The 11,312-nt window shown below is 36.8% G+C and overlaps 2 protein-coding genes and 1 long non-coding RNA gene across 3 annotated transcripts; all 3 read right to left on the reverse strand.

Annotated features, from left to right (window-relative positions):
• Window positions 1-3,529: 3,529 nt before the first annotated feature.
• Window positions 3,530-4,506, reverse strand: LOC120006530 (paired amphipathic helix protein Sin3-like 5). The gene is made up of 4 exons (XM_038856592.1): window positions 4,382-4,506; window positions 4,111-4,258; window positions 3,840-3,985; window positions 3,530-3,725 (listed from the first exon to the last, which is right to left on the reverse strand). Exons 1-4 carry the CDS (start codon window positions 4,504-4,506, stop codon window positions 3,635-3,637), a joined length of 510 nt encoding a protein of 169 aa, XP_038712520.1. The 3' UTR covers window positions 3,530-3,634.
• Window positions 4,507-6,096: 1,590 nt separating this feature from the next.
• On the reverse strand, window positions 6,097-7,971 carry LOC120010549 (josephin-like protein). The gene is made up of 4 exons (XM_038861334.1): window positions 7,948-7,971; window positions 7,695-7,745; window positions 7,481-7,564; window positions 6,097-6,984 (listed from the first exon to the last, which is right to left on the reverse strand). Exons 1-4 carry the CDS (start codon window positions 7,969-7,971, stop codon window positions 6,520-6,522), a joined length of 624 nt encoding a protein of 207 aa, XP_038717262.1. The 3' UTR covers window positions 6,097-6,519.
• Window positions 7,972-8,006: 35 nt separating this feature from the next.
• LOC119982187 lies at window positions 8,007-9,737 on the reverse strand. The gene is made up of 4 exons (XR_005464304.1): window positions 9,246-9,737; window positions 8,796-8,905; window positions 8,601-8,713; window positions 8,007-8,497 (listed from the first exon to the last, which is right to left on the reverse strand). It is a non-coding gene; the product is annotated as an uncharacterized LOC119982187 (long non-coding RNA).
• Window positions 9,738-11,312: the final 1,575 nt, after the last annotated feature.

Below are 11,312 nucleotides of genomic sequence, written 5' to 3' on the forward strand. Positions count from 1 at the left end.
AAAGATTTTGATATGAGAATTGCACCAAATATGACTTGTTCACCAAACGAGTTGTGTACAGTCTGAGAACACAAGGCTGTTGGTTCAAGGTTGCTTTCCAGGAAAAGAACTTAAAATTTGATAAGTGTCCAAGGAAAAAAATAAGAGATAGAAGACTAACACTGGAATGAAATAACTCCTATTGAAATGAAATGAAAAACCACACATTGCTGGAATGTATCAAGAATTTCATTGACTGGGAATACATCCTACAGCCACGGAGGCTTGAAATGTATCGTGTTATCCTAAGGAACTAGTTAGTCTAAGTCATGCTAATTATAAAGATAAGTGATCGGAGTCACTACCTAAGAAAGAAGTAGAGTGTTGTAGACGCAGAGTCTGTGTTTGCAGCGAGGTGACTATAAATCTCTCTTCTTCTTCCTTTTATAGTTTTCATGGTGATCTTCAACTTCTGTTTCCTTGACATGATCTGGACATGTTTTGTCATGGGGGATCGTGGGAGAACTATCCTCTTGCTTGTCGCTAAGATGACTAGGTCAGAACTTTTTATAACCACAGCTTCCTCCTAGTAGTGGGCATCATGGTGGGAATTCCTAGGTCATCCTTCTTCATCAAGGCGGATGTGGGAGTGCTAGGATCGTGCTTCTTGCTCCACTACCCTGGATTGTAGGCCTTATACTTGTAATTGAAGGGAAATGGCTAACAATTACCATATTGATAATGCTCATGTCTTCGTGAACGTGGCAGAATTCATTCTTCTTCAAAGTGCCGGACGAACGTGGACCTGGTTTTTGGTTGACTTGTAGTCGCTGGAGTCATGCCTGAGGCTTTTTAGGAACGTACAGGCCTCAAATTTCGATTTCTCTTGAACCTATGTTGCACTTATCCAGCTAAAATCTCGGTTTCTTTTTAACAAATTATTTTAAATTATAATTAAAATAATTATGACAATAAATCCTTTGTTTATAGCTTCTTGGACAAGAACATTCCTGATTTCATGCAACTGCCTCTTGGACTTCAACTTAATTAATACTAGATTTATGTGCAAAATGAACAAATATTAATCTAAAATCTCCTTGCCTTTGTCACGTGTCCATTGGTTCACTATTGCCAATTATAGATCCCTCATTGCCATGTGTCAGTAAGTGATTGGAGGTCATTTTCGGTACAAACAGATACCTAGCTATATATACTTACAGTTAACCCTAATATGCTATGTTAGTTATACAATACATATATGGTAACATGTATTTTTTTTTTTTTTGAGATTTCATGGGCTACGGTGAAGCTAAGTCTTGTGAACATTTTGGGCATACCCTGATACCCATCCATTTTTAGCCCAGCCTCAGCACAATTGGTGCTTCAGTCTTGAACTTGGCTTTTAGGCCTTTTGTGCCCCCAAAGGTATGAATTTGATGATGATATTGGGCCATTTAGAGTGCGTTTTGTTTAGCTATTTTTCAATTGTATTATGTTTTTATTTTCTGGAAAACAAAAAACATACCCGAAAATGTGTTTGGTTGTACATTTTAGATAACACAAAATGAAAATGACTAGAAAATAGAAAACAAGAAAATGTTGTTTTCTAAAATTTAGAAAACACGGTAAAAATCAAACGCGAGATACTCCGTTAGTCGTTCGGCTTCCTATTCTTCTGTCTTCGCGTCCCCTTTCATATGATATCTCCATGTCCCCTTTTGACTCTTCCTCCATCTAAAGATTCAAATTAGTTCTAAGATGGAAGATTCAAATCAGTTATGCACAAACATTCTTCTTATCTTTCACTTCGCCAATACGAGCATACATAGATTGAAACCGGCAGCAAGAAGGAAGTTCCAATACGAGCATACACAAATTGAAACCGGCAACATGAAGGAAGTTGATGAAATCAATGATAAAAAGCAATAAAATTGGAACAGAGAAAATGTTGAAAAAAGGTGGTGAAAAAGAACCAAATTGTTGCTGCAGTGTTGCCGTCCGGACGGCAGATGGATCTGGGTAATTTTTGCTTCAGCAAAACTGAGCCCGTCCGGACGGTTGACATAAAAGCAACAGTTTTTGTAACGCGAAGTATTTCGGGGTTTTTAGTTGTTTTGGGTTTTAAGTCACCCTAAACTCCTCATATAGTATAAATAGGTTATATGTTGTAAACCCTAGGACACACAACAAAAGTTGGACATATTCTTCTCTTGACGGCAACCCTTTGAGGCTTTGACACTTAAGGGTTTTGTTCGTCCATTTTTGTTTGAGAAGAGTGTGAGAGAGTTGATTGTTATTTAGGGTGAGATTCTAGGTAGTTCTTGGCATAGAGAGCTTTTCTTTTTTGAATTCTTTGTAACCTTGTTCATATTAGTAGAACTTTCGTTGACTTCGCCCGAGGATTAGACAATTTGTCGAACCTCGTTAAACTTGTGTCTTGCTCTTTTTCTCTATTTTGTTTCTGCATTATTGTTTCGTCAAAATGGAAAACTGAAAATGAAAAATAGAAAAAGAAAAATGAAAATGAAAACAATAAAATATAAAATAAATCAAATGCACTCTTAGCGCCTCATTTAATGGTTCTCTGTATTTTCTCTATGATTATTTTCTCAGGGAGTATTGCTTGGCGTATCCTATCTAACACTTGCTGGAGTTCAGGCAGCTGGGTTGTTTGGAACTACAGCAACCGATTACATCTTGCAACATGGTAAGAGTACTACGTACATCCCCTGCTTTTGATGGCTAGCTGTTGCTAAGCCTAGTACAAGATGAATTTGTTTTTTGGATCAAGATTTGGATCCTTGGGTGACTGGAAACCCTAAACATTGAATAAGTTGTGTATGAAATACTACTCTACAATAAATAAAAAAAAGTAAACTATTCTCGTACACAAAACTTCCAAAATGAGCATGGTAGGGGAGGGGAGACATGATGTACGATCTTACTCTCACATACAATTTCCAAGAATTAAACTTATTAGCTATAGGTTGCATCCGTGGAGCTCTACTATAAAATTTTAAAAGACTCAACAAAGACAAAACCAAAGGAAAAAAAACTCAAGAAAAACAAAACCAAAGGAGATCCCAACTAATAAGCTCGAGCCAAACACACCAAACAATCATTTTGTGGTACGTAATTGGTAATTCTAAACAATTTTGTGACAATAAATGTAGGATTTCAAAATGGTTCTCATATGAACAATTTTGTGACAATTCCAAATTTCATGACTAATATGTCCAAGTTAATCCTGTGGGAAATACAGTAAATGGTTAATTACGGTTTTAATATGGTTTTGCTATATTTATGTAGTAAATTCTTTTATTTAATATTTATTTTATCATCTAATTAATTAAAAATATGAAACTGTTAATTTTAAATATTTATAATTATTTATCTTTATTTTTTAAATTGTGTGTTATATATTTTACTATTTTTTTTTCATCTGTTATAACTAAAATGCATAATACTTGCTACATCATAATAAACAACATGCATGCCAAAAGTTGAATAAAACACTACGAAAGACGTCCAAAGTAATAAAATAATTAAAGCTCCATCTTGTTCATTCCTTTGAGAAATTAATTAAAGCTCAAGAATTATTTGTTGGAAATACTTATTCCCTAGTCTAATTCACTGAATTATTCTTTTGATTGGGCTATATAGAGAAATTCTTGAAACCCAAAACTAGTTCTTCATGATCTTGGAACAAATCCTCAATCCTTGGCAACACATCAACCTTCCCAATTCTGCATCAAAAACATAACATAAACAAACAAATGTCAACAAATAAAAAGGCTAAAAAAAAGATTTAAAATTCCATATATATATATATATATATATAGTTTATATCAAGTTGGAACCTTTTTTCCTGGTAATCTGTCAAAACATCATGCAATGCCTTCAATATTTCTTTATTGTGTGGATATGTTTCCCACACTGAATGGACATATGCGAAGGCCTCAAAGAACCCTTCCTTTTTATTCCTCCCACGGCCCTCGCCGAGTGGCTTATTAAAAGAAAATAAATACAGAAATCCATTAAAAGAAAAATTAACTAAGAGCTCTAAAAATCCGAGCAAAATAAACATTCCAATTGCATATTTAGATTTCACAAGAAAATATTTCTTAATACCTGAATCCTACGTCTTGATAAATTCATGATTTTTTGATAACCAACAATATTCTCAGGGTCGGGCAAGAAGGTAACGAACTCTGAAATTAATTCTTGATGACCTTCGAACAATCGCATCACCTTTGCCACTACTTCAAGTATTCCAATTCTGCAATATTGGAACATATACATACAACATCACCTACATCTATATATATATATATATATATATATGCCAAATAAAATGAACCAAGAAAACAACCATTACAAATCCCATATATATAGATTGAACCTGTCGTTCCGGAAACTTGTCATAACATCAAGGAAGGCTTTATATGTTTCAATTTTGTCTTCAAAAGTTTTGCTCACATTATGAACATACGCCACGGCTCTATCCAGTTCTCCTTCCTCAATCATCCTCTGTCGACGTTGCATAAATCAATAAAATGAAAGAAAAAAAAAAACACAAAATTCGAACAATTAATAAATATAGTAGATCAGAAGATTTAATAATACTGAAGTTTGTTCTTCGATATAAACTAAAAGTGTTCCACTCATGGGACTCAATCAACCAAGTCAAATTACCTCGAGAAGGTATGGAAAGAGAAGAGTGAACAAGGGCCGGCTATCTTCTAAGGGATCAAGAGAATAATTAAATGAGTTTTTGTAGTATTTCAATCCTAGTTATAGTTCTGGTTATAATCTACAACTAGGAATCCAAGTTTGGATATTAACACCATCAATAACTAGGAATCCAAGTTTGGATATTAACAGCATCAATAACTAGGAGTCCAAGTTTGGTAAATAATGAAATCAGTAGGAAAACTCTGCTCTTGTAAGCCCCCTTTTTACTAAACAAGACGCTTCCCCATGGGCATGAAGCAAAAGTGCTTTTGGGCTCACAATGCCGAAGTGCTTTTACACTTGGGCTAAATCGGAAGTCCAACGCATGATCCAAATCGAACTGTGCAGACTGTAGAGAGTAGGGGTGTACATGGGGTTGAGAAATCCGGCCCGATCCAGTGTTTATCAGGCTGGTCCGATATTGTTTTTTTCAATCCAGGCTAGACTCGGTCTGAAAAATACTTAATAGGACTGGATATCGGGTTAACTTATTGTGATTATCTGAAAAAACAAATACTAAAAAGAAATTTTGATAAAAAAACAAATATAAGTGTTTTCTCTCCGCCTCTCTCTTGGCGATCCCTGTGCAAGGGAAATTCCTTGGGAAAGTGTAGTACCCAATTTTTATCCGGTCTAAGTGACTAACTACCCTACAAGCACGAACCCCCCGTTAAGGTCTTGCGAGTGCAAACTTTATACGAGTAAAACTGTACCCCCAATAACTAGGAAATCAACAATTTACGCTAAAACCAGTAATGCAAAACAGAAGAGAAATAGAATCACGAAATTGTAATTTTATGTTATAAAGTTACGATTACAATAATCTTCTGCAAAAGTGATTACAAAGAAAGCACTCAACCTAACCGAAATCCTCCCTTCCCAAGTGACGCGTTTGAACCTCCAAGGACAACGTCACCTTGGCAAATTCTCTCCACTGTTAACCCTGCCAGGGCACCCATAATCCACCTCTGCGGGAGGAGTGGATTATGAACATGATCAAGCAGATAAACGTTCACGTGGCCAGCTAGGTCAGGCAGAGGGGTCATTAGACACTAATAAGCACGAAATTTTAATAGAGAGACGAAGAGAGGAAAACAATTTTTCATCCTAAGCTTAATTCCCCCCTTCAGATTAAAATAAACATGATCAACCAGAAATTGGCATAACATGCAACATTCCCCCATTACCAACACTAGCTTTAAGTTGAACTTGTGTTCCTCCTAAGCGCATTCATATACCTAACTTCAATTGCACAAACTTCTTCTGAGATTAGCCCAGAGTGCTGCTTGAAGTAGTAGCTTTCTCATACAGAGCCACATTTGTCCAAAGCAATCACCACAGTTTCAATGCAAAATTCAAATCAATCATGAATAAGAATCATGCTTGAACAGAAAAAAGAAAAGAGAAAATATACATAATTACATATATGTGTATACTATATATATGGGATTAATTTGTACGTACGTCAAACAACCCCTTACAGAGATTGAAAGGATAACATAAGAGACATCCAAAACATCTTATTTTACTATCATTGACCATCTACTCCTTGAACAATTATTTTACTGCCAGTTCCAGAGCGTCTCAAACCTCAAGGATGAACATCTTTTCAAAATTTTCTAGCAAACAGCAGCAATATTGATCTCTTGCAACAGTTTGCTACATGATAAAAACCCTAGGCCTAGCAGCATTTTTTGGTTTCATTTGAACAAAACAAGTTTAAGTACCACCAAAGTGTAATTCAAGTACAAGTACAGAAAGATTTTGGTATAAACATTAAACATACAATGGGAGTTCTTCAATAGCTCACTGCGTAATATTCATGACAAGTAGAATCTCACCTCCATGATCAATGATGTAATTTAAGAATCCCCTAACTTCTTCACTGTCTTTGAAAGATTGAGGAGCACCAAGGTCACTGTCCAAATTATACCAAACCCCATCAATCCTTCTCAGTGCAATCCAATGCCTACTTCTCCAAAGCCCAGCATACCTTTTGACCGGAATATTAAGAACAATACCCATCAAATTATTCTCTGGCCCATCAAGATCAATTGAAGAAGCTCCATTGCGACGATCATGCCAAACTACACTCTTCCCTTTCCCTTCAAGTGCGACCATCAGGACATTTATATCATAATTCCCAGTGATTGTGTTGTGATGAGGCCTCGAGAGTAAAGCTAATGGTGTCCAGCTTTCCTTGGTAGGATCGTCATGAACAAGTTTCTCCGCAATAGAATTCAAGCTTGCTCTAGTAAAAGCTTCTTTTTGCTGAATTACAAGCAATTTTATCACAAATCAATGCTAGCTGATACAAACAGACTAAACGAAGAAGCAAGTAAATAATATCTTAATCCGTCATATAGCTTCGCTGACAGATTAAATTTCTCTATCAACTAAACCTAATTTTCTCTTCGAGAAGAAATTTAGCATAGACTCTTTCCTCCTTGAGAATTAAAGTTGATCAAAGTTCAAAACCCTACGCTCTGTCAGGGGTAAATTGGCAACGACCCAGAGTAAACAAAATCAAACTATCAAAAGAAAGACACTACCATTCACATTTGAATCATCAATACCGTCATTACTCCATTTTCGGATCAACCAAATTACTCGACAAGAACCAAATTAACAAAAAAACTAAAAAAAACCTAAGAATAGAATAAATACTATAAAACCTTGTGATAGATCATGTTTTCTCAACAACGAAGCAAACTCCGGTTACAGAAACGGAATCAGGGAAAAGGGATTGAGATGGAAAAAGAGGTACCTGGAAGAGATTGTTAAGGGAGTGTAAGAGGCAAAACTGCAGTTTTTGCCTCTCGTGGTAGACATGGACCTTTTCAGTCGCCAGCTTGGAGGTTCAGACCTAATTCACGATTTCTGAGGCTCGGATCCGATTTCAAGGACAGGTGAGGTGGACAAGGAAAGAAGCGAAACCGCCGCAGATGGAACTGTACACGCTCGAGAATAGAAGTTAGAACCTTGCGCGTTATTTCTCGACGATTAGCTGCAGCGACGGAAATTGAACACGACTGTTTAGACGAACAAAAATCCAGATGACAAAAACTTTAAGAAGCTACATATAGGATTGGCACAAAAAAAAAGAAAGTGTTACGAGGTCGTTTTGGATCGGACAACATCAAATCAATGGTTTATGAAATAATTATGGGTGCATCTAAATGCACATCCTTTTTACTCGGTATACACACCTTGTTAAATGTGTTGATTTGACACTTTCATTTCTGTCTCTCTATCCATCATATCATCTCGAAATCAGGGGCGAAGTCAGGACAAAATGTGAGGGGGGTCACAACTCACAAGACAATAAGCTATAAAAAAAATTCAGTTATGGATTACAAATTACCTGTGAAAGTTCATTTACAATTGCTCCCTACGAGATTTCATAGATTGAAAACGTTGCATGATAGCTTCATTTTCAATTTCATTAAGGACATCTTTCTCAATGTATGAAATCAAACAAGCATTGAGCCAATCATCTCCCATGCGGGTTTGTGGAAATTCATCCATCATAAGGGTTTGTGGAAATTCATGGCAAATGGGTTGACAAGGACCCTTCTGTAAGTATGAACGCCTAACGCGATCTATATCATTAGGGCCATAATCCCATATTGAACATCGTAACCTCGGGTCTGTAGGAAGATTTTCATAATTGATCTCCACACGACCTTTCTTTGATGTCATGGGTGAAGATGACTCCACTGTTGTACGCTTAACTTTGGTGACAAATTTATCCATTGATAGAGACTAACAGATCAATTCAATCCTGGCAAACAAAAAACATAGTTCACAATCACAAATCACAACACTTAAAAGTACTTCAGAGAAGGGAACTAGGAACAATAAATGGATAAGGATTTGTGCTTTACTGTTATTGGCTCCTTGCTAGTTAGTTGCTTGTATCAATGAATTCAATTGGTCAATTGCCCATATATATAATGATAATCAGACTAATTAGATTGAAATAGTCAAAGACTCAAATCTGCAAAAGAAAGACAAAGTTCAATATTTACAATAAGAACACAATAAAGCAAACTAGCAAGATAGATGGATTTGTGTCTTACTACAATTATTGTCTCCTTGCTTAGTTGCTTGTATCAATGAATTCAATTGGCCAATTGCCCAAATATATATTGATAATTAGACTCAAATTGAAATAGTCAAAGACTCAAATCTGCAAAAGAAAGACAAACTTCAATATTTACAATATTCAATTACAATTGTACAGTACAGACTTAGCTAGTTTTTCATGGTTTAGAAACTATACTTCAATTTCAATAGAAAAACTTCAATTACTAAATACTAATTGAACAATTGCAGTTGCAGAAACCAAACAACGGAAGTTACGGAACAATTGCAGAAATTGAACAACGGAAGTTACGGAACAAGTCAACAAACTACAATTAATTATTAATTGAATTATTGAACGATAGGCAATATGTTGAATTGTGAAATCAAAAGTATCAATATCTAATGATATCATAGAAAAAGTCAAAAAGAAACCAAGGAATTACCATGATTTTCAGATTTTTGCCCCTTTGCGATTCACGAACATGAGTCGATGACCTAGAGGCAGAGGCTCAAGTGCTCAGCTCAACTTACAGTGAGATTGTGAGAAAAATAGAACCAGCCACCAGGTAGACGAAGAACGGAAGAAGACTAGATGAGGTAGACGAAGCATGGAAGAAGAGAACTAGAGATTGACGGCGTGCCGATCATGTCGATTTGGAAGAGTGGGCGAACGCTCATCGTAGAAGTCAGAACGGAGAGGAGGATTTACGTGCAAGAGAGAAGAATTGTTTTTGATTGCAATAACCTTGTTCTTGATAATAACCTTATTTTGGTAGGCAAATCCAATGGTGTGTAAGAGTCTTTAAAGATCCAAAGGCCATGAAGATAGGATGAGAAAAATTCAGGAGGGTCTTTTTGTAGTTTATTTTATTTTTAGGGGGGTCTTTATGAAAATTTGTACATAGTAAGGGTTATAAAGAAAATTTTGAGGGGGGTCAGCTGGACTAAACGTAGCTTCGCCCCTGCTCGAAATCACGACTCCAATTATTGGCTTGAGCTAGGTCTTCAATCTCTTCTTTAGATTCTGATTCGCTATCCTGATCGTGCTCTCTTCCTTGAGGCCGTGGCCTATGTTCTCCTTGGTTTGCATTCCCACCAACCGCTTGATTAGGGTTTAGGGCTTGCAACAACAATTCTCGCTACTCACCAATTTGAGTAGTTAAACCGGCTATTCTTTCGTTCTGGGCATCTAGATCTGCTCGAGTAACTGGTTCACCATTATGGGCAGCATTACGGTCGGCCATAGGTAAAATCAAGGGTGTCAAATCGGGCGAATCCCAGGCTTCAATACCACTTGACATAGCATGAAACAATCAAGGGAATTTACAAGCATAAATCCTCAAGAACAATCTTGGAGTCCACCAAGGAAAATTGGTTGTAAATCAAAAGTTTATTAACTTCAATAATAATCCAAATAACAAATAGTCACTAGGAAACCCTAATTAAGTAAAAAGACCAACAAAGACATTAACTAAAACAAAACAAATTAAAACGAAAAGTTGACCAAAAATAATAAAACTTTGACCACCCGCCAGACTGCCTTAAACAGGTAATTTGAGCTTGAAAACGACCTTAAACGGGCAAGCCCAAATTGGAATGCTATGTAGGACGGAAATCAGTCTTCGGAAACATATTATAATAAAAAATCTGCCAATCAAGTCAAGAGTTACAACTAGTTCTTCACTGCAGCTCTTTTGAAGTTTCTCTTCTCAATTTCTTATTGATTCTCATCAATTCCTTCTTCAAACGCGATCTCCACTCGTTCTACGACAGTCCCTCCTACTTCAAAAGAACTCGACCCCGAGTTATCGTTAGGATAGATGAGTTCATCCTCCTTGAAAGCAAACAAGACAGCAACGTTAAAAGAATTTGAGATCCCCAGAAACTTTGGCAGATCAATCACATAGGCATTATCACTAATCCGCTTCAGCACCTTGTAAGCACCATATTTCTAGGGCTTCAACTTGCGGTAAGTACCAGCAGGAAAACGCTTTTTCCTAAGGAACACCATGATCGTATCCCCTTCATTAAACATCTTCACCCTACGATGCGTATCAGCTGCAGCTTTATATTTGGCATTCGTTAGCTCCAAGCACTTCTTTACCTCATCGTGAATTGCCATAACATCTTCAGCCATCCCCTCGGCAGCAACACTGACTCCTGGACCCCGAGGCAGCTTCACCAAATCCACCACATAGTTAGGAATAGCAGTATATACGACAGCGAAGGGGGATTTACCCATGGCGCTGTGAATGGCACTATTATAAGCAAACTCCAATTGAGGTAGTGCAAAATCCCAATGCTTCGGCTTGTCTCCACACACGCTACGTACCATGTTATCGAGAGTACGATTAGTGACCTTGGTTTGGCCATCAGTTTATGGGTGAGCTGTAGTACTCCTGTGTAATTTGGTTCCAAACATCCACCATAGAGTGATCCAAAAGTGACTCAAGAATTTAGTATCCCGATCAGACGTGATGGTTTTAGGAACACCACGCAACCGAACCACT

This window comes from Tripterygium wilfordii, chromosome 2, assembly GCF_013401445.1.
Source record: "Tripterygium wilfordii isolate XIE 37 chromosome 2, ASM1340144v1, whole genome shotgun sequence".
Taxonomy (NCBI): Eukaryota; Viridiplantae; Streptophyta; class Magnoliopsida; order Celastrales; family Celastraceae; genus Tripterygium; species Tripterygium wilfordii.

Excerpts from the sequence above, each read along its gene's own strand:
- LOC120010549 (XM_038861334.1), bottom strand. The coding sequence starts at position 7,971 with ATGGATAGAGAGACAGAAATGAAA. Across the intron at positions 7,565-7,694 it reads GTCGAGAAATAACGCGCAAG|CTGGCGACTGAAAAGGTCCA; the intron begins GTTCTAACTTCT and ends TGAACCTCCAAG. Across the intron at positions 6,985-7,480 it reads CCCTTAACAATCTCTTCCAG|CAAAAAGAAGCTTTTACTAG; the intron begins GTACCTCTTTTT and ends CTTGTAATTCAG.
- LOC120006530 (XM_038856592.1), bottom strand. The coding sequence starts at position 4,506 with ATGATTGAGGAAGGAGAACTGGATAGAGCCGTGGCGTATGTTCATAAT. Across the intron at positions 4,259-4,381 it reads ACAAGTTTCCGGAACGACAG|AATTGGAATACTTGAAGTAG; the intron begins GTTCAATCTATA and ends CCAATATTGCAG. Across the intron at positions 3,726-3,839 it reads ACAGATTACCAGGAAAAAAG|AATTGGGAAGGTTGATGTGT; the intron begins GTTCCAACTTGA and ends TTTTTGATGCAG.